The sequence below is a fragment of the Molossus molossus genome, unplaced genomic scaffold, assembly GCF_014108415.1.
Source record: "Molossus molossus isolate mMolMol1 unplaced genomic scaffold, mMolMol1.p scaffold_m16_p_14, whole genome shotgun sequence".
Classification (NCBI taxonomy): domain Eukaryota; kingdom Metazoa; phylum Chordata; class Mammalia; order Chiroptera; family Molossidae; genus Molossus; species Molossus molossus.
Genome location: NW_023425349.1, coordinates 18,776,347 through 18,803,073, shown reverse-complemented (window position 1 = coordinate 18,803,073; position 26,727 = coordinate 18,776,347). Strand labels below are relative to the sequence as shown.

Below are 26,727 nucleotides of genomic sequence, written 5' to 3'. Positions count from 1 at the left end.
ATTGCATCTCCCCACGATGGAGGGGTGTGGATTAGATCGCATCCCCCCACGACGGAGGACTGTGGATTAGATTGCATCCCCCATGATGGAGGGGTGTGGATTAGATTGCATCCCCCCACGATGGAGGGGGTGTGGATTAGATTGCATCCCCCACGATGGAGGGGTGTGGATTAGATTGCATCCCCCCACGATGGAGGGGGTGTGGATTAGATTGCATCCCCCACGACGGAGGACTGTGTGGATTAGATTGCATCCCCCACGATGGAGGGGGTGTGGATTAGATTGCATCCCCCACGATGGAGGGGGTGTGGATTAGATTGCATCCCCCACGATGGAGGGGGTGTGGATTAGATTGCATCCCCCCATGATGGAGGGAGTGTGGATTAGATTGCATCCTCCACGATGGAGGGGGTGTGGATTAGATTGCATCCTCCACGATGGAGGGGGTGTGGATTAGATTGCATCCCCCACGACGGAGGACTGTGTGGATTAGATTGCATCCCCCCATGATGGAGGGGGTGTAGATTAGATCGCATCCCCCCATGATGGAGGGGTGTGGATTAGATCGCATCCCCCCACGACGGAGGACTGTGGATTAGATTGCATCCCCCACGACGGAGGACTGTGGATTAGATTGCATCCCCCACGACGGAGGACTGTGGATTAGATTGCATCCCCCACAATGGAGAGGTGTGGATTAGATTGCATCCCCCCATGATGGAGGGGTGTGGATTAGATTGCATCCCCCCATGATGGAGGGGGTGTGGATTAGATTGCATCCCCCACGATGGAGGGGTGTGGATTAGATTGCATCCCCCCACGATGGAGGACTGTGGATTAGATCGCCTCAGGACCCTCGCAGCTCTTACTCTGGCCTTGGTTCTTTCTTTCCCTTCCTTGTTGCTTCCTGGCTGTGGCCCAGCTCACACAGACCTCAATTTCTCTATCTTTTAAGTGGGCACACGCCTGGGAGCATGGTTGGGAACTGTTACCAGAACAGAGCTTATCCCTGCACCCTCTGAGAGCTGTGGGCTCCAAGCCAGACCCGCCCCACCTCATGGCCGTGTCTCCTCCACAGGTCGAGTTTGCTGTCAGCCGGGTCCAGATGAATTTTCTGCACCTGCTAAGCTCTGAGGTGACACAGCACATCACCATCCACTGCCTTAACATGACCGTGTGGCAGGAGGGCAGCGGGCACACCCCAGCCAAGCAGGCTGTTCGCTTCCGGGCCTGGAACGGGCAGATCTTTGAAGCTGGGGGTCCGTTCAGGCCGGAAGTGTCCATGGATGGCTGCAAGGTAACTCTTTGCGCCCCCACAGGCCCCTCACACACTTGGAGAAATGGGGTTTTATTACAGAATTGTATATGATAATTTTACACTATAGGAGTGTGATACATATCATGTTTACATTTGTGTAACAATTTTCTTATATCCATTTTATGAAGAACTTCCCTCTCTGGGAACCTTCTGCAGGAAGACCTGGGCTGGTAAAACTGAACAGGCTGGTCCTCACTCGCAAGGCTGCTCTGAGGGGGGTGACTTCTACTCTCTGCCCCCACCCTGGCCAGCCCGACTTTTTCTTGTAACATTTTTGGTTATTTTCAAATGCCTAAAACAGGTTGGGTTGTGGGGAAGAGGGAGACTGAAGGTTTCGCAAGATTAGACGAAACCGGTAAGGGGAGTGTTGGTTTCCCCACACCGTGGCTCACATTGTGTGTAGATATACATCCGAAGCCTCAGACATGTCCCCATCCTTCAGTCCTGCAAATCTACTTCCAGAATCATTCCGTGGAAATCATGACAGACGTGCACAGAAATTTAGCACAGTGATAGTCCCCGCAGCCTTGCTCGGAGAATAGAAACAGTGGGAGCAATCTCGGTGGCTGAATCCAGGTCGTTGCCCTGCTGAAACATCACTTGGCCACTAGAAACGGCCAGGAGAGGTGCCAGGAAATGCGCCAGATCGATGCTGAGGGGGAGGACCGCGACGGACGTCTGTCCTCTTTTTCTTCTACCCTCAGGTCCAGGATGGCCGCTGGCATCAGACACTCTTCACCTTCCGGACCCAGGACCCCCAGCAGCTGCCCATTGTCAGTGTGGACAACCTCCCTCCTGCCTCATCAGGGAAGCGGTACCGCCTGGAAGTTGGACCTGCGTGCTTCCTCTGACCTCTGACCTCCTGGCTCCTCTAGGCCCTGAGGGGAGAGGGAAGAGGAGGAAGAGGAGGCAAAGGGAGAGTACTTAGGGCCAGGTGGGCCCAGGAGAGGCAGCTCACCTGCCTGAGGATCCTAGGGCAGGCCCCAGATGTTGTCTGCCCAGTAGAAGGGGCTTGGGGGGTGGCGGGGACCGGGGTTATCCCAGTACAGCTCTAAAGACCAACCAAAGAGCCAGCCAGAGCAAGCTGGGCCTGCAACCCGCCTGAGCCCCGCGGGCGGCCACCCCTTCCTCCCCAGCTTCCTGCCCAAGCGAGAGCCCCACGTTCTAGCCAGCTTGAGGGAAGGGGCAGCTGGTCCCTGCCAGGGAGCTTTGATGTGCAATATTAGAGAGGAGGCATGAAAACAAGGAGAAAAGGAAGGAAAGAACTATATATTTTTTATTTAAACACAAAGAAGTGGCGTTGCTATCCTTTTCGCCTGGCAAAGGGGTGAGAGGGTGAGAGAGCTGCCAGGCGGGAAGCAAAGGGAGCGGGGGAGAGGAGACGCTCGGGCTGGGGGCGCCCCTCGCCCCTCCCACTGTGAAATCGTTGGTGCTCGCTCACAGTGGCCCCTTGGTGTCTGTGATTATTTTCTTAAGGAAAAACAAACAAACCCTATTTAAGATTCTGAAGGTGCTACCATTTTTGCCACAGACTCTGAAGAAGCATTTTGATGTGGGCTAGCATCCGCATTTTTCTCTTCTCCAAATGACGAAGTTTGGGGAATTTTAAAATTTTGCTAGCATCCCCCCTGTGCTCATCAGGTAATCTGCTAAGGGGGAGGGGGAGGGGAAGCCAAGCAAAAAAAACCACAAAAAAAAAAAAACAAAAAAACCCCCCACAACCCTGCCCGAAACAGAAGTAGTAAGATTTACCTTTTAACTTATGGACTTTGAAATGTTTGTCCTTTTAAGCAGGGAGAGATCTGAGCATGAAGGACTTCGGCTTGGCCCTTCCTGGCCCTGGAGGGGAGTTAGGCTTGTCCTGGAGGGTGCAGTCTAGACTGGAGGGTCCCGGGAGAGGCCTCGGCCCTGAAGAAACTAGTTCTAAGAGCTGCAGTGGGTCAGGGCTGGCCTTGGAGGTGGACTGTACCATCTCACGAAGGCACGTACCATCCACCGAGGTCCTCCCTTCCAGGGGCCTGTCCTTTCAAGATGCAGTCAGTCTCTTGCTTTTCTTTATTGTCATTAAATTCCATAGAAACGGCGTCATTTGCTCCAAGTGTACATGTGGGTGGAGGAGAAGGAATAATCATGGGAACCTCGCGATGCAGCAGGAGAGGGATGTTCAGGGTCACCTGAATGATCCGAGAACCAGTCAGCACGCGGGGCGGATTTTGAGGTTATTTGAACTAAGGAATTATTTTTATAGAAGGGGAAATTTTATGTGAAAGTCTATTTGTCTCTTCTTTTTTTCCCTAAAGTTGTGTCTCGTTGAGAATTGGACTTGCTTTTCATTATTTAATACCTCACTCTGGCCCATCCTCACCCGCCGCGTGCTGTCCCCTGGCCCTCGGCCGCAGCCCAGAGTCCGCGAGGAAGGGCATTCTGGTCACAGTGCGGGCCTCAGCTCAGCCCTCGGTTTCCTCACCTGCCGGGCTCTACCTGGCCTCTGTCTTGTTCTCGGTTTGCCTGCTGTCCTTGTTATGTCTCTGTCCACATTGTCAGTGTTAAAACCCCAGCGGGTTCCATCTCTCCTTTTCCCTTCTGGATTTTAAATAAATATTTAAAACTGCGGCAATGGAATGACATATCTGTGGCCCTGTGCTTCTTTGAAAAGCCTGGGGAAGGTTCGTGGCAGGGCTGGAGGGTGGGGGGAAGGTGCTCAGGGGAGACCCTGCTTCTGCTGCTTACCTCCCGGGACCGGGCAGGGCATGAGGCACCTGGTGAAGTCAAGGCAAAGCTGCAATTCAAACCCGAGACCATAGGTGGCGCTGTTACATGTTACAGCGGTTCTCAGATTGGCAGAACCAGCAGCACCTGGGAGCCGGTTAAGGCTGCATATTTTCAGCTCCTTCCCAAACCTGAATCACAAACCCTGAGGGTCAGCAATCTGGAAGGCTCCCAGGAGATTCGAGTCCCAAACATCACAACCCTGTCTTAGTTCCTAAATCTGGAAAATGCTTTTCTAACATTGAAAACAACTTGGAAATGAGATAAGAATGTTTGTTTCTTTGACTGACAATCAATCAGAAACGAAATAGAGACAGAGGTCTGTCGGCTCTCAGAGTTTGTCCAGCTGTCCAATCACGCTTCCCGTTCTGCCGGGGGAAGTCCGGCCGCTTTAACGTCTGTTTTCCCATCGAGAACTCTGTGAGGGCAGGGCAAGTACCTGGCTCTGTGCTGTGGCCGCAGATGGGGGCACTCAAACGTGCTGAAGGATTGCTTGAAGACGCTCTTGTCCCATTTCCTCCACACCCGTTTACCAGCAGCGTCTTCCCTGAGCGAGCTGCGTGTGGGCACGAGGGTAACAGATAGATCTGGCTGTGTGTTTGAGGGGCTGGGGTCCGGTGGAGACAGATGGAGGAGGGCTTGGCACTTGTGTGGAACAAGGGATGCAAACGGGGCACAGCTGATACAATCTCAGCAGGGGAGGATCGGCAGGAAGTGATGCTGTTAATCAGGGTCTCCAGAGAAAGAGAACCAATAGGGCGTGTGTGTGTGTGTGTGTGTGTGTGTGTGTGTAGAAATGTATTATAGGGAATTGGCTCACATGATTATGATGGCTGGTAAGTTCCAAGATCTGCTAAGTGAGTTGGCAAGCCGGGGACCCAGGGGAGCTGATGGCATGGTTCTAGTCTGAAGGCTGGCACAGGAGACGCAGGATTCACGTCCAGAGGTAGGAAAAGGCAGATGTCCATCTCAAGCAGTTTAATTAAAGATCTGGAACCCCTGGCCCAGTTAAGTTGATACATAAAGTGAATCATCCAAGTTGAGTTGAAAGAAAATGAATAGCGGTTAGCCAGGTGAGGAAGGGCATTGAGTGGGGAGGGAACAGCACCTGCCGAGGCCTGGTGTTAAAGGTATCACTGCATATTTGGGGAACAGTGAGTCCAGATGGTGCTACAGCGTGCAGGAAGGCCTAGGGTACCAGACCAGGAATAGGACAAGCCACAGGCTCGCACAGGAGAGCAGGGTTGGGGTTGGCCGAGCTGGGTTTGGGCTGCAACGGGGCGCTGAAGCAGAGCTGCTGGCTGAGCTGGGAGGACGGGAAGGAGGGCTGAGCCACCAGCCAAGCTCCAGGACCATCAGCAGCATCTGCGGCTTTGAAGACGTGGGAGGGGAAGAGAGTGGGGAAGAGGGGCCGGAGGAAGAAGAGAGGAGGGGCTATGTTAGATCTGCGGCAGCAACTCTCAGTGGTCCGAACTCCAGGAGGTCCTCGCGCGACCTGACCAGTTAATGCCTGCTCCTTCCCAGCAGGGGCAGGTAGGAGGTCCTTGAGAACAGAAGGCAACTCTTCCCAGACGGGCAGTACCTGCTGTTTCTTGTCTCCAGTTGCACAACCGAGTATCAGGAAAGAGCCAGAGTGGACTTCCCAGGCCTGGTCAGCTCTGAGGGAAAGCCCAGGCCAGACTGTGTTTGCTCTGTCCACAGTGAACTAAGCCCCAGCCATGGACAGTCACACCAACAGTGGCCAGTGGCCTGGGGCTAGGACAGTAAGGGAGGGGCAGGCAACTAGGAGAGAGGCTGGCAGGTGATTCCAGTCCCAGCTTCCTGATGGGACATGGCCTTGGGTGGGTCATTCCCTATATCTGGGCCTCAGTTTCTCCCTTGGCAAAATGGAAATAACATGCCCTTCCCTGCTTGCCAGTCCCAGACAGGGTTATTGTTTCCCAGTAGTAGGAGAACTGTGTGAAACGGAATGATATGCAACTGTTTTTTTGACCTGTAAAGTCCACAGTGTCCTGTGGTTCAGCCCAGCGACCGCGCCATTCCAAATAACAGCAGCTCCCTGTCTTGCGCACGGACCGTGATCTAGGAGCCGAGTGGATGCAATCCGTTTTCAGCCCATGCATGACCCTCTGAGACACGTGTTCTTACCTTGGCTCTTCCAACAAGGGAGCTGAAGTCCAAAGAGGTTATGTAAAGTGCCCAAAACCACAAAACAGGATTTGAACTTAAGCGAATCTTCCTTTTGGGTGTTTCCTCAGCCAAACACAAAGTTCCTAATTAGGACAGTTTGCTGTCCTGGCTGCTCAAGTGGAAGGGTGCAGATTCGTCAGCAGACTCAGAGCCCAGCCATGGCCTTGACAATGAGGTGTGGCTAAAGTGGCTTTCCCAGCAAACGGATCCTTTCAGACGGGTGCATTTCCCTGTTTATCTAACCTCACCTCTTCCCCATGCCCCCTCGCCTCCTCAGGTCACCTTGCCCCACCGTTTCCTCATCTGTCTCGGGGAGGGGGGAGGAGGCTATTTTCTAATTCCTGCTGCAGACATAGTTTTGCAGTCTGATCGCCTTAGAAGTGGGATCTAGCTTGCAATCACTGAAGTCGTTATGGAATGCAGGAATCTGTCTTCCTTTCGTCCCCACCCCAGCAGTCCTGAGACTGACTGCCATTGGGATTACAAATAGGCGGACCCTTAAAAGCACATTTGTTTCACTTAACAAGCATTTGACAAATGTGGACTGATTTGATCCTCCTAACCATCCAGTAAGGTGAGTACTGTTATTATCCCCATTTTACAGGTAGGAAAATGGAGGCACAGAGAAGAAATTTGCCCAAGGTCACACAGCTAGCAAGTGATATAGCCAACACCCTACACTGACTGCCAGGGCCGGATGAAGGGACAGGGTAGGGAGGGCTGCCCAGAACCTCCGTCCACAGAGGCACTAAAGCACCCTTGACATCGCAGAAGACAGAGATGTTGTATTGTGTCAGGGTGCTGGGTGCCCTTGAAGGAACTGTTTAGACAGCCTCTCGGGAGGAGAGTGAGGCCTCCAAGCGGCTGCCTGTGGACAGTGAGGGTGGCGAGGACCCTCACTCCTGAGGAGGGGCACCCCGGTTATCCACTGTAATGGGCAAGTTTTATTTCTCTACTCACAATACTCTGGCCACCAAACGTGCGGATTTTCTCCCACACCAAGTGATTCGACTCTCCAGGTATTAGCTGGGGGCCGTACGATTCAAACCAGTTCTGACACTGATTGAAGTTAGCATCACATCCCACAGGTAAGGGCTCAGTCCTGCCAGACTGTCTCCACTCAGAGGCCAGTCACAAGGCCAGGTGTTCACCTGTGCTTCCAACCCAGCCTGCCTTCAAGTTTGGCAACTTGCAAGAACAGCTCACAGAACTCAGGAAAAGTAATTTACTGACTAGATGACCAGTTCAGTATAAAAGAGTCTAACTCAGGAAGTCAGCTGGAGGAGATGCAGAGGACAAAGTCCGTGGAAGGGGCACAGCTGCCATGCCCTCTGGACAGGCCGCCTACCCAGCATCTCCCCATGTGCCCCTCCTGGAAGCTCTCCAATCCCTGTCATTGAAGATTTTCCTGAAAGCTTCCTTAAGTCAGCATGATTGACTAAACTATTGGGCATTCATTAGTGATCAAGTCAATCTCCAGCCCCAGGTCTCTCCCCAGAGGTCAGGGGTGGCTGAAAGTTCAATCTTCCGATCACTTGGTTGGTTCCCCTGGTAACCTGCTCCCATCTTGAGGGACCTAGGAGCCCCAAGACACTTGCCATCTCATTAGCGTACAAAAAGGCACTATCGCAGTGAAGATTCCCATGGTTTTAGAAGATGTGTGCCAGGAAACAGAGGTAGAGGCCGACTCTACACATTTCCTATTATTTCACACTAACTGGCTGGCGTTTTGCTTCAAGAGGCATGCAGGTTCTGGACAAAAGGAAGACCAAACCCTGCTCTTTATCTAGGATGACAGTCCCCTTCTTGGAGCAGGTCCTCTCTCTTAAATTCTTTTAGGCAGTTGTGGGGAAGGTTCAAGGTTCTTCCTGAGCCTCCTGGGCCTTGACTGTGTTCAGTTCAAAATAATCTGCTGAATGGCACATCTTGGGGCAGCCATTCTGAACCTCTACAGAATATGCAGCATGTGCTTGTTCATGTCCGGCTTCTCTTGCTCAGCATGCTTTTGAGATTCATTCATACTGTCACATGCATCAGTAGTTCGTTTCTTTTCATTGCTAAGTAATATTCCTTTGCATACAAATGCTACAATTTGTCTTTCGTTTTCCTGCTGACGGACATTGAATTGCTTCTAGTTTTTGGCTATTTTAAACAACACTAAAAGATTATACAAGACACATGCTTTTCTTCCTCTGGAATTGTGTGCTGATTTTAGAAAGCAATTTGGTCACTCCCTGACACATCATCGGAGGAGAAACCACAATGTAAAATGCTATTGACAATTATGTCTCAATAAAGCTGGAAAAAAAAAAAGAAAATGTGCCCTGGCCTGTTTGGCTCAGCGGTTAGTGTCAGCTCTCGGACCAATGAGTCACAGGTTCGATTCCAGTCAAGGGCACGTACCTCAGTTGCAGTTCGTTCCCAGCCCTGGTTGGGTCGTGCAGGAGGCAGCCAGTTGATGTGTCCCTTGATGTGTCCCTCTCATGTCGATGTTTCTCTCTCTCCCTCCCTCCATACCTCCCTCCTCCCACTCCATCTGAAGATAAATGGGAAAATGTTCTAAAGTGAGGATTAAAAAAAATAATAAAATAAAATACTATAGATATAAAGAGAAGACATGATTAAGTAAATTGTAATCTAGGAAGTGAATGGAGGTTTACATGTGCCTTAAAGTGACAATCACCAATGACACTGAAACATGGAAAAAACATTCAAAATGCATTAAGTGGATGCGAATACAAAGTTGTAAGCACACCATAACAATACTTTGTAAGAGTATTTATTTCTGTGGAGAGGGGTGTGGGCCCATCGAGTGGGAATGAACAGGCGGCGGAGTCAGCAGTGGCGCGGTGTTCCCGGAGCACCCGCGAGGCCGGCGCTCGCTGTCCCCGGACTGGGCACACTGCCCAACACAGAGGAAGCCCCTGTTTGAACAGCAGAGGGTAAAGACAACCCGGGAGTAATTTCCTGTTTCAGATGTCGGGAAACGGTTCAAGTGATACTTTTATTGCAAATAGACGTTCAGTGTCATGTCCCCTTTTGGGGGGAGTGTCCCTGACTCCAGGACTGGTCCGGGGCCTCTCTGGACTTTTGCTCTTTCACAGTTGTTACCACACTCAGTTGAAACTGAACCTGGGTTGGCCCTCCCCCAGCCCCTCCCCCACCCATCACCCTCCACCCCAGGCTGGCCTGGGTCCCTCTAAGTCCTGGCACCCAGAGCACAGGCACTGGATGAAGCCCTGAGCCCTTGCTTGGAGGCCCGTCTATTGAAATCTGCCAAGGTGAGCGATACATCTCCCGCCCATACCCACCTCGGCTTTGAACAGCCAGACCTTCGGGCCCTGGCCACAAGTTCAGGGACCCTAATCACACCTGGGCTTGGAGGCTTCACCTACAGCTGGCTTTTGAGAAAGGAGGGCGGGTTCTGTGTACGACATTTCCCAAGCGCTCACCGGATTGTGTCACAGCAGGTCCCCAGGGCCCCGCCCACCGCTCACTATAAATGTCACTGTGGCACCCTTCAACCACCAATACCCCTGACTCTAGGTGCACCTGGGTCTTAGCATGGCACTGCCCTGGGCCCTCGCGATCTTCAGCCTTCTTCCTCTGCTGGATGCCCGGAGCCCGGCGTGTACCGATGTCACAGTGCCTGTCACCAATGCCACCCTGAACCAGGTGGGTGCCTGGGCCCTGAGCACCATGCCTGCCTCTCCTGTCTGACCTCGCCTTTCCCCTGCTGGCTTGCGGTCAGGCCCCTCTCCGGACTCTGCCCTTTTTCTCCTGGGTGCTGGGGTGACAATCTGACCAGCCTCCGGCGGCATCCCTCCGCCCACCACTCAGAAGCCTCCTTGCCGAGGGACAATGCTGGCCCGGGCGAGGAGGGGCCGCCCGGTGGGGGTGATGGCTGGTGCTTACAGTAAGCTCCCGCGTGCCCACTGCTTACAGGGCCCCCAGCCTCCATCACCTGCTCCTGCTTTCTCCCCAGATCTCTGGCAAGTGGTTCTATATCGCCTCTGTTCACCGCTACCCTGAGTTCAAGGAGATGGCTAGCAAAATCGAAGCAGCCTTCTTTTACTTCGCCCTTAACTACACAGATGACACCCTGCTGCTCAGAGAGTATTTGACCAGGTGAGACCCTCACATGCCAGCTCAGCCCAGCCCTGGCTTCGAAGTCCTGCCTTCTCATCCACGGAATGGGGGCGGGGCGGACTCTAACGGTGGTCCCTCAGGGATGTGCCTGTGCCCTTGTCCTTGACCGTCTTACTGTTTCTCCCTCCCCCCACCCCCGCCACCTCCCCGCCTCCCCGTCTGGCGTTAGTGAAGGCGAGTGCATCTATAACGAAAGAAGCCTGTCGCTCAGCTGGGAAAATGGGACCCTGTCCAAACTCGGTGAGCCCCTAGGGGAGGCGGTGTGGAATGGGGGGACGGTGGGTGCGCCAGCCTGAAGGAGGGACCTGGGGGCACAGAGAACACGGGACAGGGCCACTTCTTCTATCTCCACGGGCCCAGTGCCTGTGCACTGAAATACTCTGTGATAACTGCCAACATTTCTGCGCTCTTACTGTGTGCCGGGCACTCTCTGAAGTGCTTCCCACGAGCCAACCCACATGATACTCATAAACCGCCCTGGAGGACACTGCAGGGTCAGAGGCGGAAATGGAGAAGCACATGTCAGCTTCTCTGGGGTCCGGGAACCAGGCTCAGCCCCAAGGCCGGCTCCGTCCTGCCTCTCTCACCACCCTGCACCCTCTGGGACCCGTTTCCTGGGCAGGCAGGGGCTTCACCCCGTCCCCACCGTCGTGGCAGAGAAGGCACATACCAGGAACATACAAACGCCTGTGGAATGAACCAAGACCACCTAGGAGCCCTGCGGCTTCTCTCTGAACCTTCTTTTTCTCAGCTGTAAATGGGGAGCAAGGCCCTGACGGCCACAGTTCACACGAGGCTCCTCGGGTTCCACAGCCGTAGTTCAGCGCAGGGCCTGGTGCACAGGAGGAGGGGCACCCCTGGCCCTCACTGATTGGCGGTGTGGCCCTGGGCGCACCCAGATCTCCTCACCTGTGAGGAGGGAACCACTGTGCCATCCCGATGGTCTCACCTGGAGGCTTTCTGTTCCAGAGAATGGCACAGAACATACTGCCGACCTGATGCTCCCCAAGGACCCCAAGATCTTCATGCTTGCTTTTCGACCAGGAGACAAGGAGAACAGGGGGCTGTCCTTCTACGGTAGGCAACCCCCAAGCCCCTACCTGGGCTTCCTCCAGGACCACCCACTCCTGGGGCTGGGCCCCCAGCCCTCCAGCCCTCCTGGCATCCTCATCAGTCCCCTTGCTCCGTCCTGCAGCTGACAAGCCCCAGGTGACCCCGGAGCAGATGGAACAGTTCTATGAAGACCTCGCATGCCTGGGCATGGACAAGTCAGAAGTCATGTACACCGAAGAGAAAAAGGTGAACGCAAGGACGAGCAGTGCCCACCCGAACCCGAGGCCCAGAGAGGGAAACCTGCAGCCAGGGCTGCACAGCAGGGGGAAGAGTCTGTTTTCAGCGCCCACCTGCCTGCAGGGACAGCTGAGGTCACGGGGGCGGGATGAGAGCCCAAGAGGGACATCCTGGGAAAGCGGGGAGGACCGGCCGAGCAGGGGGAGGACCGGCCGAGCAGGGGGAGGACCGGCCGAGCAGGGGGGAGGACTGGACAGGCTGAAGGAGGGGACAGCATAGCCAAAGCTGGTGGTGGGGACTCTGGAAAGAGACACAACTGTCACGCCCAGGCTCCTCATACGCCGCGGCGGGCGCAGGTACCGCGGTTCTCAGTGTCACCCAAATGCGCCATGTCCAGGACCCCCGCTTTCGCTGAGAATTACCTGAGTAGTAGTCTCAACACTTCCCTTTAAACCTGTGCGGAAGGCTTTACTGGGTCTCGTCCCAGGCAACCATATTTGAAGGCAGAGCTATGAGCTGGTTGCACCTTCTTAGATGTACATGACCTATGTTCATGGTTATTCAAATAAAAATGCTCCCATCTGCTTGCCGCCTGAGGACATCGCCTATGGCCACCAGTGGCACAGATTGTCCCCTCGCTCCTGGGAACCCCGGGAAAGGGCTTATGAACATAAGCACCGGAGCGGGTTCCCTGGCTTACCGCCTGCCACCCCATCTCCTGGCTGGGGGACCGCAGACAGGCCCCGTGGCCCCCATGAACCTCAGCTGCATCATCTGCAAAATGGTGGCGAGAAACCCAGATCAATGTGAGGGCTTAACAGGTCATACGTGCTCCATAAATTTCCATTGTTCCTAAGGGTTCGAGCCACCATTTTAGAGGTGAATGTGCTGAGGCCCAGAGAGGGAAATGACTGGCCCAAGGCCACCCAGCTTGACATGGCAGAGACCGGGATGGAGCCGTGGTTGGGCTGATGCCACCGTCCAGAGCGCATGCCACCCTTCCCCCAGGAGCCCCCGGCCCTGCCCCCGTCATTGTGCTTTCTTCTCCTGCTGTCTCGTAGGATCTGTGTGAGCCGCTGGAGAAACTGCACAACGAGGAAAGGAAGAAGGAAAGCGAGACACAGCATTAGAGCAGGACCTCGGGGACTTGGGGGGCCAATCCTGAGCGCCCCCGCCACATTTTGTACCTCCATTCTTTCCCTCAGTTGCATCAATAAAGCTTCTGCATTTGGAATAGACGGGTTATCTTTTGCTCATTCATCTATTTCCTCATTCGTGGTGAAGCCTGCCCTGAATCGAGCCCCGGTTGATAAGACCCTGCCCCTGATCGCCAAAGCCCCTGCCGTACCGCCCAGCACACAGGCCAGGATGGACTGCGTGGGGTGGTGCGGGAGCCCAGCCCAAGGAGATTCCTTCTGAAGTGGGGAAGTCTGGGAAGGCTTCCTGGAAGGGGCATCAGAAGCAGCATAGAAAGATTAGGAGCTTGATAACACCTGCTGTTCCGGCTACAAGTCAGAGATGAGAGGACACATTTCAGGAATATAAGGCAGAGGACCTAGAGCAGTCCAAGCAGGGAAGGGGCCCTGGGGACTCCGGCGTGTGGTGCCAGGCACGAAGGACCGTAGGCAGACATCACCCTGGCCCTCTGGGAGGCGAGGGGGAAGGGGTCAGCCTGGAGGCAGGTAGACTGGCTCCGAGGCTGCCGTGAGCATCTCAGCAAGAGGTGGGGTCCCGGGCCAGGGCAGAGGTGGGACGGGGGGACATCACTAGGCCAGAGGTGTGTCTCCACTGTGCTGACTTGTTTATAGCTCCATAATTGATGATTGGTAAAATCAGTGTGCCCACTAGCTGAACCTGTTTTGTAAGGAATTTAACAGGATAGAGATCAAAATAACCTTAGTAACTTGGAATACCCCCTGTCCAAGAAATGTCCAAGAAATGTCAGGTTCCCAGACACTGGACCAAGAAATGTCAGGTTCCCTGGTTAGCCAGGTTAGCCAACTGCCTACCTGTATTTTCACTTCTGCACATGCTTGCTATGCCCCAGTGCATACTGGTTTTAAGCTTTTAAAGGTGTGTGTGTAAGGCGGTCAGGGCTGATTTCCGAAGACTCTGTCTCAGGGCTGTTCAGAATCAGACGCCGGCCGGCTAATAAACGGCTCTTATTTAGACTTCAATTCTCTAGTGGTCTTTCTTTGACTGTCGCACCACAACACCAGGTAGTATCCTCAGGGTTCCCACCCAACACCAGGAGGAGGATACGACACCTAGGATTGAGGTTGGCCCCCAGAAACCAGCTATCTTGCAGCTGTGTTTGAGCCTAGAGAAGGGGCCATGACTGAGGCCCAGGAGTGGAAGAGACAACCCAGCCCCTGAAGCCAGTTCAGCAGGAAAAAGCAGCCTCCTCCCAGACCCGGCGGCTTCGTGATGTATGGTCATGTGCGGCAAGCGGCACCGCTCGGGTGGCAGAGAAGTTGGGGCTGAATTGTTCAGAAAGTTCCATGAGTGGCCCAAGCCTTCCTTCTTGGACAGCAAGACCATAACCCTGGCCCCTAGCGCCCAGTCCTGTGACTCACACGACATCAGCCTCCAAAGAGCCAGGTTCCAGGGACCCAAGACTCCGGTGCCCTTTGCTCAAAGCTGGAGTCACCACTGCGCCCAGAGGACTGAGGCGGGGGGCGCTGACCTGAGCTCCCACCCTGGGCTCCCCCTTCCCATCCCGATAACCACGGGACAGCCTCTTGGCACCAAGGGTGTGGACCCGCAGGCTCAGAACCTACGAGAAATCTCTCCATCTCAGTGTTACTGTCAATGCGATGACATTTTCAACTCTACCGAGAAGGAGCTGAAAATGAAATAAAAATGGGTCCTGGGGGTCGGGGAGAAGCGAAACGAGAGGGGAGGATCGGCGATGAAGCAGCCCCGGGAGGAGCTGGGGGGTGGGGGACATCATGGCTATTTAGGCAGAGAGAATCAGTAACAGAGAATATAAACTTTGGAGTCAGACCACCGAGAACTTGGGCAGGTAACCCACCGGGGCTCAGTCCCCTCGTCAGTACAGTGGGGACGGAGGCTGGTGTGCGCAGGGTGGGGCACGCCTTGCTCAGCACTTAGCTCAAGGACGTGTCCGGCAGGTGCTCAGTGCAGGGCAGCCCCCGCCGCTGTCTGCTGCCGGGAGGAGCACTGGAAAGAGAGTCCAGTCTCATGCTCTGCAGACAGCAATCTGCTGCGTCTCTGGCCTCAATGAAAAGGGATTTGGCCAGATGGCCTCTCGGGCAGGTCCCTGCGCTCGAGGGTTATGGTTCTGCCAGGTGGAGGGGAAAGTTGGAGAAACAGAAGCCACTGGGAGGAGGCAGGGTGAGCCTGGAAACGTGCACCCGCCAGGTCCCCGGGCGGGGGCTCTGCGTCCACCTGCCACCCCACCAAACTGCTTTCAGAAACTACAAGTCAATGACACACCACAGACACGGCAACTTTGGGAATGCTTTTAGGTTGTTGTTGGTTTTTTTTTTTTTTTTGGCTTTTCTTTTTTTCTGTAAGATCAATATTCATTCTTCATTTGTCCTCATAACGAAAATAGACTTTTTAAATGCCTCAAATATACAAATATCACGACGCACACACATTCCAGAAAAGCTGAGGTACGCGCTGCTGCAGGGCGGGGGACCGGAGCCAGCCTGGCCGCGGGGCGACGGCCATTCCACAGGGGTCTCCGGACAGCGGGGTTCTCGAGATGAGGTACTGAGAGGGGCCACGGTGGACCACGCCCTGGGGTGTCTCCATTCTAGCAGGCCCCGGGGACAGGCTGCTCCAACCACGGAGAAGCCAGGCGTGTGTCAGCCTGGGGCTGGCGTCCTAAGATATCCCAATGGTCCCAAAGTGTCCCACCTCAGCCAGCAGAGGAAAGACCCCCAGCCATGTCTTTCCAGAGATGTCTACTCCCAAGTGGCTGGCACAGGCAGGTGGGCGGGTCTGCGCCGAGCCCGGGCCCCATCCCTTCTCGGGCTTCCTAAGGAGGATCCGAGCCCAGGAAAACTCCTGTTGAAAAACTATCCGTCCATCAGTATATAAAATACATATTATTAGCCGGAGGTGGACAGGTGCAGGAGACTCCCAGAGACTGCATCTGGACAGCAGGTGGCCTTGGTCCCAGCACCTCCTTCAGGAGCTGGTGCCCTGGGCAGTGACTTCTCTTGATGACCAGGGCCCCTCCATTTTGCAAACACTGAGACTGAGCAGGCAGGGCCTGTGCTGGAGAACTGATGAGGGGCCTCCGGGGCCTCCGGGGAGACAGGCAGGCTGCCCGCCACCTGCCTCTGAGCCCCCAGTGCCATCAGAAGAGGCAGGAGCCCCGCAGGCTGTGGGCCTGGCGCAGGTCAGCCGACAGGGAGCGGCTCATGTGCTTGGTGGTGGAGCGGACGCTCTCGGCCGCCTGGACGGCTCGGCTCAGGGCTTTGTTGAGCTCCTCCAGGTCCTCCAGGTCCAGCTGGATGGAATGCCGGTGTCCTCTAGCTGGCCGAGAGGGGGCTTCCGGGGGCCACTCAGCAGCTGCTCGGGCTGAGGGGGCTGAGGTAGGTCCTCCTGGAGGCGTATAGAACCTGAGAGGAAAGCGCATCGTTAACCACCGAGGGGGCTGGGTGCAGCCCCAGAGCCTGGGTTTGTAACCACCCCACTCTGAGCCCCCACTGGCCACTGGGCCCTACTCTCTGGCTCTGTTTCCTCGTCTCTAAAATGACAACAATAAACACTTACTTCAAGGGATGTGTTGCAAGGATAAAGGAAGCACAGTGCCTGACCCGGAACAGGTGCTCAGAAATGGTTGGTTCAATCCACCCATTCACTGCACAGATATTCAGCGACCACATGCTGTGTGCCAGCCAGTGTGCTAGGCCCTGGGGTTGCAATGGAGCGTGAACACAGACCCTGCCGCCTTCTTGAGCTTCTCATTCGAAAGCCAGATCTGGGGGAGACCGGGATCACCCAAAGCTCTGCAGCAAACCCCCTTCTTCGGACAGGGAATATAGGGGTGTCCCCTTGCCGGTGTGGAGCACTGGAGAATGTGCTCCTAATAATTAGGTTCTGCAGGAGTGGGAAGGTCTGGTTTTACTCATCAGGCAGCAGGTAGAAAGGGGTTCTTCCCAGCCTGGTGCTGCAGGGACACAGGGTGTTGTTTTAAAGTGCTGGGGAAGCCTGGCCGGTGTGGCTCAGTGGTTGAGCGTCGACCCAAGTACCAAGAGGTTACCGGTTCCATTCCCGGTCAGGGCACATGCCCAGGTCGTGGGCCAAATCCCTAGTGGGGGGCATGCAGGAGGTGGCCTATCGATGTTCTCTCTCATTGATGTTTCTCTCTCTCTCCTTCTCCCTTCCTCTGTCTCTAAAATCAATAAAGTGCCTGGGAAGACAGGTTGACGAACCACAAGGGGAAGCAATTCCTCTAAGGAGTGACTACTGCCTTCAGGTAAGGGTTCAAAGAAACCAGCTATGGGCACAACGAGGGCAAGAGGAGGGCAGCTCCTGTGTCGCGGAGTCAAGTGTGTGGAAGAGAGGGGCCAGAGAAGCATTTCTCCGACATACAGCAGGGGCCGGTTCGGGGCTTGGCCGGAGTCATTCGTGGGCACACTGTAAACCCTGGTCTTATTCCTGACCCTCCACTTTCTGACTTGCACGACTATACAGCATACAAAGGGCTTTGCTAGGATCCGAACACACGTCTCTCCAAAGATGACATACAAGTGGCCAGCGACACCTTTTCAGGTACTCGTTGCCCAACACCATGAGCCACGAGGAAGATGCGGGTCAAGACCACCTGCGAGGCCACCTCGCCTCGTCCACACCCGCAGGGACGGCCCAGGTCAGAGGCAGGAACGCGCGCTGGCGAGGACATGGGGGGACTGGAACCCTCGCCCTCGGCTGTAAGATGGTGCGGGCACTTTGGAAACAGTCTGGCAGTTCCCCCAAACGGTGAAACAGTGTAGCTGGGCCGGGACCCTCCTCCTCGGAACCCAGGTGCCAGGCCCTGAGACGGCTGCTTGATCGGCACCACTCTATTTGGCCAGTTCGATTATGCGTCTTTCACAGACGAGCGAACTCGGAGAAGCGAGATGATGATGCGGGCGGCAGCCCCAGAGGCCAGTCACTCCGCCTGTCCAGCCACAGGGCCCTGGCCAGGCCTCTGCACTTTGTCAGGGCTCGGTTCCCTCACCTACACCACCTCCCAGGGTGGATCCAAGAAGAAAGGAAGGTGAACAGTTCTGTGAGCTGCCTGGCCAGGGTAAGTACTCAATGTCAGCGAGGGAGACCCCCGGTCCGAGAGTGAAGGGCCGTGCTGGATTCACCTTCAGAGCTAATTAGCACCCAGTAGATGCTGAGACATATCACCTGAACCTAATCGACAATAAAGGAGCTTCTTGAATCCAATTCCCCCTTCGGGGAACCCTCAGTTCCCACACACCCCTACCTTCTGATAATTTGATGACCAGCTTGGCCAGAGACTTACCCAAAATTTTCCCCATGGCAGAAGCTACAAAAACAAAACCCAGCCCGCCCTCCTGGCTAGAGAAAGCCTCTGGGGCAGGGGCTATCAGGCAGCAGGCCACTAGGTGGCAGCACACGCCCGCTCAGCTTTCTCAGGGCGCACAGGCCTGGGCCTCTGAGCACGTGCAATCCGGCAGCTGGAGAAACTTGCCGGCGTCATCAGCCCAAGTTCCAGCAGCACTGGAGGCACTAAGGTCACTGGCCACCCTCTCTGAAGCATGGACTGTCCATACATTAGTTCATTTACTCCTCACCACAGTCCATTGCACAGAGGAACAAAGTGACCTGCCCAAGATGACAGGGCTGCCGCGGCCCAGGTCTGTCCGGCACTAAAGCCCAGGGCCTTTCTCCTCCCCGTGGCCCATCCAAGCCCGCGGACAGCAAGCTGGTTAGTTCTGCCCAAAGGTCTGAGCCTGGAAGAATATGGGGGCCACAGACACAGGGACCCATGGTGACCGCAGGCACTCAGAGCTTCTCCTGGGCCAGCAGGTTCCAGGTGAGGCGTTCCTGCCGGTGAGTCAGAGAACGCAGATGTTTCTAACCGCTGCCGGAGGCTGAGCGCACAGCAGGGCCTCTCATAGCTGCCGGAGCAGGAGGTCCTCGGAGACGCCCAGACGCCGCCCAGGGCAGGCCGGAGCCTCGTGGGGGCTGGGGCTCGACGGGGCCTCGAGCCCCGGCCCCCACCGGGTGCCAGCCCTCGCAATGACTGCCCTCACTGCGCACACAGGCGTCTGACGACACGCCATTGGCGAAGGGTCCCGACTGACTCATTTTACAGTGGGGGAAACTGAGGCACAGAGCTAGGTGATCATGGGCAGGACAAACAAGCAAGTCTAATTGCAGGCTCTTTTCCCTGGACAACCTGTCATACCAAAGCTCCTTCTACTCACTTTCCTGCTTGCTAAATACACTGTTGTACCTGCTCGACGGCCAAGCTGCCACTTATTCAGCAGTGAGCACCCCAGCACCCGCTGAAAACCCCTCAAACACCCCGGTGGCTCCGCCATGTGCTCCATTCCACCTTCACACAGCGGGTGTGACGGAGACGATCACCCCAGTTAGCAGACGGGGAAGTCGAGGCTCTGCGAGGAAGGGGCTTCACCCAGGCCACGGCACGAGTTCGAGTGGCAGACGGGATTCCCGCACGGCTCCGACCTGAAACCGAGCTTCTGCCTCCACAGCGATGTCTTTCCTGTCCCGACTGATGTCCCATCTGAGTCCACGTTAACAGGAAGCGCTCGTCCTACCATATGCCTGACCAGTCCTCACACCGGCCAGGCCGTCAGAGACCAGGCCTGAGGGGCTGCTGCAGCCCTGAGGAGCCTTCGGGGACAGAACGACTAAAGGGATGTGGGGTCCTGGATGGGGTCCTGGCACAGGAAAAGCTCTTTAGATAAACACTCAAGAAGCCTGACTCAACGACGGACCTTAGTTAATAATAAGGTATTAACCTTGGTTCGCTAACTGTAAAAAGCATCATATGAATGTAAGATGTGGATAATGGGGGCACCTGTGTGTGTTGGGGGTTACATGGGAACTCCGTACTATCGGCTCAATATCTCTAAATCTAAAGCTGTTCGAAAAAAGTCTATTTTTTTTAAAGTGAGTGCATATGACTTGCTCACTGCAAAGACCACAAGGAAGTGGAAAATGATTAGGGTTCGACCCCACGAGGCGTGTGCCCCAGAAGGCAGAGATCTCTGCCAGGCCCCTTTGCTGCGCAGTCCCCAGGGCTGAGCACTCTCCCTGGTGCACGGGGAGCCATCGGGGTGTGTGGGGTGACTTCCGAGGGTCAGATTTGTTCTATGCACCACACACGAGGCCCAGGTCCCAGCTGCCTGACACAGGTCCCGATACTAGTCATTAAGCAGTTCGAACAGGGAGTCTGGGGGGTGGGAAGGAAGGTCCTTACACAGGGGCTGGTGGGTAAGGCGTGACGGGAACCGAGGGGACGTAGGCAAAAGCAGCAGGGACTGGTACCGACGGCGCAGCAGCCAGATACCACAGTCCAGGGGGCGGCTGGGGCGCCGCCGCCCGTTTGCTCCTGTGCTTGGGGCTGGACGTTGAAGGTGCACTCCTCCTTGTGGTGGCCTTTTCTGCCCCTGTCGTGGAAGGACACAGAGACACAGTCTGACCGCTTGGGAAGATCTAGCAGACAGCAGAGGGCCCGTCCGGGCTCTGCCTGTTAGAGCCGGACTCCGGCTGGCCAGCAGGGCGTGCCGGCCTTGGGAAGCGAACCCTCTGCCCAGCGTGCTCCAGCTCAGACTGAGGGGAGCAGCCCCCTGCTAATCCCACCTGGGCCCGAACCCGCATCAGGGAGAGTTGGGAAGAGACTGGGCATCTGTCCCTACCAGAGGCGGATGGGTCTGGGCCTGGGCCATCTGCCTCTGGGGAGGACTCAACTCGGCCACACAGGGGACATCGCAGGGCACCAGTGGAAGACAGTCCTAGCGGGTCCTTGCTGACAGCACCCCCTGGAAGATGAGAAAGAGACGTCAGGGGAGGGTCACGTCCGAATCGCCAGGCCTGGAGCCTCCCCCACAGACCTCCCAAAGCCCTGAAGGCCCAGGAACCGTGCACTGGAGACAAAGTGCCTCCTCGGGTGACAGCGCACGCTGGCAGGCGTGACAGTGAGAGGCCACACTGAATAAGCTGGGTCCTCTGCTCAGAATGTCGTGTTATTCCATCAAATCCAGCGAGCCACTGGGCTAGCCACTACCCCGCCTGGCGGAGGGGACGCTGAGCTCCAAGGACCCAGGGCTGGGAAGCGGGGTCCCGTCTGATCCCAAGCCCAGCTCTCCTGACTGCAGCCAGCACCTATGGTCCTTCCTCCAGTGACAGGCCGTTCTCCATGTGGGAGTGCCCCACAATGGTCCCGGCACCAGAGGGGTCAGTGGAAGCCTATACTTGCCCAGCTAGCAGGAGGAGAGAGGGTCACCTTTTTCTCTCCCACGCAAATCCTCATGCCACCTCTGGGCCAGTTCCAGGGCTCAGCCATCGCTCCCTCTGGGGAACCCCCGTCCCTCCAGGCTGAGTTACGTGTGCTCCAGCAGCCTGTGCCCCCCCCAGCTCTGACCATGCCTTTCTGTCATTGTCTGCTTGGCTGGGAGTTCCATGGGGACAGGGCTCCGGGCCCAGGATGGGAAAGTGGTGAGCGAGCCAGCGAGTGAGTGAATGAATGAATGGATGAATGAATGAATGGATGAATGAATGAATAAATGGATGGATGGATGGATGAATGGAGAGGACTACTGGAACTCTAGCAAAGGCAGAGAGACACAGTGAAGTACCAGGGCTCTGCAGCTACAAAGACCTGGGTTCAAATTCTGGCCCTACCACTGGTAAGCTATATGCTCTCGGACAAGTTACTTAACCTCTCTTGACCTCACTCATAAAATGGCCATAATAATAAAATGGGAAAAACCCACTTCATAGAATTGTGAGGGCTAATGTTTGTAAAACCCTTAGCATGATGTCCTGTATATAGTTCAGGCTTAATAAATGAAAGCTCCATCATTATCATCATTGCTTAAAGGTCCCCAGAGCCCATTATTAACCCTTTCATTATGTATTTGGAAACTGAGGCTCAGAGAAGTTAAGGAACTTGCCTAAGGTCACACAGCAAGTCAGTGGTAGAACTGGGACTAGAACCCAGTGTCTATATTCTCAGGCCACTGCTCTCCCCGCTACTCTTCCCTGTTGTGTGGGGGGGAAAGGACATGGAATGGAGGGAAGGTGAAGGGGACAGACGACATCATCACTGTTGCCAGCCCCTCTGCTGCCCCGCTCCCTCCTGTAGGACCCTTCAGAAACTTCTTTAATCACGTCCATGGTTTCTCCATGCCAAGGTCAAGGAGGGTGGCTTCAGACAGCAGCACCTGGAGCACCAGGCGTGAGGGCAGGACACCCTGGGAGGCCTGAGAATCCCGAAAAATGCGGTTCCCTTGTCTGTACCTCTGACCTGCCTGCGAGCTCAGGGCAGGCCCACGCCTGCCGACGTACCCGCCCCAGAGAGAAGCTGCAGCCTACCGCCCTGGCTGCTGCCACCCTTACCTGCATCCTGCGTCCTAACAGGCTGGCAGTGGGGACAGGAGACTGGGTCACTGCCTCCTGGGGCACTCTTGGGGGTCAGAACGTGGTACTCCTGGCCTGGGGGCGAACAGAACAGTCAGCGTTGGCTCTCCACATGGCCACAGAACTGAGCAGGGATTTAGTAAGTGACCTCTCTCCTCTCCCTTCCAAATGATTTTTAAAAAAATATGTTTTCATTGATTTTTTTTGAAGGGAGAGGGAGAGAGAGAGAAACATCGATGTGAGAGAGAAACACAGATTGGTTGCCTCCTGCACGCCCCCTACTGGGGATCGAGCCCTGACTGGGAATGGAACTGGTGACTTCTTGATGCATGGGGTGACACTCAATCCACTTGAGCCACACTGACCAGGCTCCCAAATGGTTTTAATAGTCTCTCTCTTTCTATGGTGCATGTACACACACGATACATGAGCATAAATGAGTATATATAAATGTATCTGTGCATGTCCACAAAGACACACTGGTCTTTCTGTTTATGGTGAGCTCTCTCAGACTCCTTTCATCTCAGATCCTCTAGGTACCACCTGCCTAGTCCTCCATATACAGAGCAATCGACAAACCCAGGCTGTTGGCATTTGCAAGCAAGCCAGGGAGACATGCTAAGCAGTGACCAGTAGTGTCACCACTCTCCCCAGACCCCACTGGCTGGTCGGGATGGGAACGGCCTGTGCACGGGGTCAGCGGCGTTTTCTCCCTGTGCTCCGAGGGGCTGTTTGAGGAGAGTCACAGGGCTTCCTGGGCTTGTCAGCAGGACTGACGGGCCGCGCCAGTGAGGGCGGCTGCCCAGTGCCTGGCAGATAGATGAAAAGCACTCGGTGTTATCAGAAAGCTGGTCAGACTCTCAGATCCTCGTCCATCCCTGAGTCTCAAATAAGATCCGAATGCTGCCTGATTATTGATCATTTTTCTCTCCTTTGCCATGTGGGGTTCCCACTTTATACTCTGTGTGTTGCACTGGGGTCCCCTGGACTTTCTGTGGTTCTCACTTGTGACTCCTTGGCCACTGTCCACTCCACGGGGGCAAGACACGTGTCTCGTTTCCTGCCTTGTCCCCAGCACTCAGCCGAATGGCTCTGAGGTTAGCCACTCTCCGTCCCAGTGAGGTGTGGGTAAGAGCCGAGTCCTTACGTCCTTGCTCTAGTTATGCACACATGTACTACGAACGCTCGCTGGCCATCGTCCTCTCCGCGAGGCAGTCAGGTTCGTGAGAGCGGGCCCTGTCCGTCTTTGTCTCAGTGTTAAGCACTTTGAAATCCTACTATGTGTCATCTCAAGCTTATCAGGTGCCAGGTGCCCCGTTCATAAGACGCGGGGCCCCCGGAGAGTCGGACCTGGAGGTCGGCCAGGAGTGAACGATTCCGTGTTCACCAGCAGCCCAGGTCCTGCAAACAGCAGGCGCTTCATCAGCCTCTCCAGTGGCGACCAGCTGAACGGGCTTCCCCAGACCCACGCACGAGCCCCCGCAGAGGGAGGCCTCAGGAACTGTTTGCTGGATGAGCGAATGAACAAATGCCCAGGTTCACAGAGGCAACGCTCCCCGAAGTTGTTCGTGTCACAGAACTTGCAGAAACGATCATATTGAAGGGCTAAGAGGAAAAGGCTTCTCGTGACAGGGGAGACCACAGCCCTGCCGGCCCACCTGTATAATGGCCCCGGAAGGTGACCCTGTCTGGCCGTCCGGTGCTGCGCAGTCCTCTCACTTTGTCCCGGGCTGCCTGTGGGCTGTCCTTCGTGGTCCTGCCCTTCTCAGCGAACAGCCAGGGGGAGGTTGGCTCAGATTCGGAACCTGGGGTGGGACGAGGGTGGCATCAGAGCGGCAGGCAGTGGGGCAGTAGTGTATCTAACCCCAGATCCAGCCCTTAGGAACAAAGCGGACACTTCGGACCCCTGCCTTTTGCTCAGCCCTGGTCTGGACACTGCATGCACCGTGTCCTGCACCCCTTGGCAATTCCAGAAGCAGGTGCTATCTTTCCGGCAATGCCAGTTGTCCCGTTAACTACGTGGGATGGTAAACGGCGGGGCCAAGGTCACACGGCCAGGAAGGAGTGAGCTGGGCTGAACCCGGCCCCTGATTCCAGAGCAGTGTTACTTAGGCGAGTCCCCTGCACTTCGGGGCTTGGGTGTCCTTATCTGCAGAAGGTGGACAACAGGACCCACCTGCAGGGAAGAGTAAGCGAGGTGGTGTGCAAGCCCTGATGGACGAGCTCACTGGAAGCGCGCTGTGCCTCAGACTCCACCACCGCCCAAAGCGCACGCGGACGCCGCTCAGGGTTTGTCTAAGCCCGCTGCCGCGGCCCTGACCACTGCACCAACCTGCCCCGCTGCAGCCTCCAGAAATCAGTCCTGGCAGGAGGTCACTTACTCAAGGACAGTCGGGGCACCTCCCGAGGCACCGAGGAGGACCTGGCTCGCCGCCTTCCTGTGGGGACAGCTTGCTCTGCACCTCCAGGCTCACTGGACAACCTCTCTGTGGATTTACTGGAAAAAGAGAGACAGAGAGAACTGATGTCATCGGATGAGGTGATGACATCACTGAAGATAATGTCAACCCAGAGAAATACTTGTAATGGGAGGAGGAGAGCTCAGGAGTCCAGACTACAGACCCTGGAGTCAGAACCACAGAAGATGGCTCTGGTCTCTGTGACCCTCAGTTTCCTCATCTGTCAAATGGGGATGATAAGAGCAATTACTTCAGAGGGTGGCTGGAAGGGTTAGTGACAAGAGGTCCACAAAATCTTTAGCCCAGTGTCCTCCCAGGGACCATTCCAAGTCAGCTACTTTTGTATCAGCATGGACGAGTGTCTGATGAGCAAGTCGGGGAGAGGGTCAGGGTCCTGAAAGTGAGCTCTTCAGATGGTGGTGAGTCCAGGGATCTTCATGGTATCAGACTTCATTATGAACATACATGTGCACTGTATTTTTATGCTTCAAGACACAGTATGAAAATATAAGTAAGGGTGAATGAATGATTGAGCGAATGAATGAGAGAGGGGTGCAGCTGTGCCTGTGCCCACATGTCTGGGGAGAGCCGGCCACGTATAGCTTCGGTGCTGCCACCAGGGCACAAGCGTGGGGGTTTCGGGGTCACCCACCTGCCACAGTGGGAGCCCCAGGCAGCTGGGGAATCTGCTGGCCGGTCCCGGGCCCGGGCGGGGCGGTGGAAGGTGGACGCTGGCCGTGTGGGGCTGCCCTGGGGTGGCTGATGCAGGCTGTCCTCCAGCCGGAGCCGGAGTCGGGACACTTCGTCCTGCAGCTCGCGGATGGCCTGGCTGGGGGGAGAGCAACGACGATGGAGAGCCTCCATCCCTTCCCAGGAGGCTCAGGACCCCACCCTGCTGCTATTTGATGCTAGAACTTCCCTGTGAGTCCGCTTTTCTAGCTACATTTTTTTTTTTGAGAGAGAGAGAAACATCGATTTGTTGTTTCACTTATTTATGCATCGATCGGTTGTTTCTTATATGTTGTGCCCTGACCGAGAACTGAACCCAACCTTGGTGTATGGGGACGAAGCTCCCACCAAGTGAGCCACCCGACGGGGCCTTGCTGCACATCTCGAACCGCCCCGAGTTCGTGTCCTGCACAACCGGCGAACGAAGCAGCCGTCTCCTTGAGGTTCACCGTCCTAACACGCAGGGCCTCTGAGTGCTGCTCTGAACCACCAGGGCCCAGTTCTCAAGACAGAGACCAGGGTGCAAAGGCAGAGGGCACTGGCTGACGTTCCTCTTTAAAATCGGACTTCTGACCTGCCTCGGCCCAGGGCTGCCCTCCCTTCCTCCCTGTCTGTAGAAATCCTCACCGTCTGTCCAGGCCCGGCCCCTTCCCATCGGGGCCCAGCCTCTCCCTCCTGGGTTACCCCCAGCGCTCCCTATGTTGTCCAAGCCCATCTCTCCCTCCTGGTAGACGATGCTTGTCCACCTGCCTCCCGGCCGGACAGTGGGCCCTGGCAGGCGAGAAGCAGGCTCCCTGTCTCACCACTGCCGAGACCCTCCCGCCTCGCAGATGCTCTGGGAACGGCTGGACTCACACAGCGCGACCTCATTCGGCCGCTAGCACCCGGGAGTAAGCACTGTTTGCATTTCTCACCGTCCAGCCCAGAGCTCCAGGCTCATTCTGGGGGTGTCACTGGCATTGTGCAGACAATCCCACCCAGAAACTCCCCCCTCCAACCTCCCTCCAACCCCAACAGTGTCACAGGGGTTCGGCCTGGCCATTCTCCAGGCTGCTGTGGGCTCTCCGTCCGCTGCTTGGGGCCCCTTCCGGGGCAGGGCCCCCCTCAGGTCAGCTCTTGCCTGGCGGCCCCTGGACCCATGGGTGTCTCCTGGCACCGCCTCCAGCAAACAGGAGCTCTCAGGTAAGTGTGCCGATGGAGTGGGAGGCCTCTCTC

At 55.8% G+C, this 26,727-nt stretch overlaps 3 protein-coding genes across 4 annotated transcripts in view; 2 read left to right on the top strand and 1 right to left on the bottom strand.

The window, feature by feature from the left end:
- Positions 1–2,205, top strand: part of COL27A1 (collagen type XXVII alpha 1 chain) — a 128,079-nt gene extending 125,874 nt beyond the window's left edge. The window contains exons 60-61 of the mRNA XM_036261231.1: positions 1,079–1,297; positions 2,023–2,205. Coding sequence (XP_036117124.1) covers positions 1,079–1,297; positions 2,023–2,169 — 366 coding nt within the window. The 3' untranslated portion in view covers positions 2,170–2,205. The remainder of the gene's footprint in view (positions 1–1,078; positions 1,298–2,022) is intronic.
- A 7,636-nt stretch (positions 2,206–9,841) lies between these two features.
- LOC118630027 (alpha-1-acid glycoprotein-like) lies at positions 9,842–12,846 on the top strand. Its single transcript, XM_036261731.1, has 6 exons — positions 9,842–9,952; positions 10,263–10,405; positions 10,596–10,666; positions 11,396–11,503; positions 11,622–11,725; positions 12,778–12,846. The coding sequence occupies exons 1-6, from the start codon at positions 9,842–9,844 to the stop codon at positions 12,844–12,846; spliced, it is 606 nt and encodes a 201-aa protein (XP_036117624.1).
- A 2,371-nt stretch (positions 12,847–15,217) lies between these two features.
- AKNA (AT-hook transcription factor) overlaps positions 15,218–26,727 on the bottom strand; it is a 43,550-nt gene continuing 32,040 nt past the window's right edge. For both annotated transcript variants that reach the window (XM_036261497.1, XM_036261498.1), the window contains exons 16-22: positions 25,436–25,612; positions 24,706–24,821; positions 23,983–24,129; positions 22,304–22,399; positions 20,602–20,724; positions 20,163–20,352; positions 15,218–16,314 (exon numbers count right to left, since the gene is read on the bottom strand). In XM_036261497.1, coding sequence (XP_036117390.1) covers positions 16,050–16,314; positions 20,163–20,352; positions 20,602–20,724; positions 22,304–22,399; positions 23,983–24,129; positions 24,706–24,821; positions 25,436–25,612 — 1,114 coding nt within the window. In that variant the 3' untranslated portion in view covers positions 15,218–16,049. The remainder of the gene's footprint in view (positions 16,315–20,162; positions 20,353–20,601; positions 20,725–22,303; positions 22,400–23,982; positions 24,130–24,705; positions 24,822–25,435; positions 25,613–26,727) is intronic.

Excerpts from the sequence above, each read along its gene's own strand:
- LOC118630027 (XM_036261731.1), top strand. The coding sequence starts at position 9,842 with ATGGCACTGCCCTGGGCCCTCGCGATCTTCAGCCTTCTTCCTCTGCTG. Across the intron at positions 10,406-10,595 it reads CTCAGAGAGTATTTGACCAG|TGAAGGCGAGTGCATCTATA; the intron begins GTGAGACCCTCA and ends GTCTGGCGTTAG. Across the intron at positions 10,667-11,395 it reads TGGGACCCTGTCCAAACTCG|AGAATGGCACAGAACATACT; the intron begins GTGAGCCCCTAG and ends TTTCTGTTCCAG.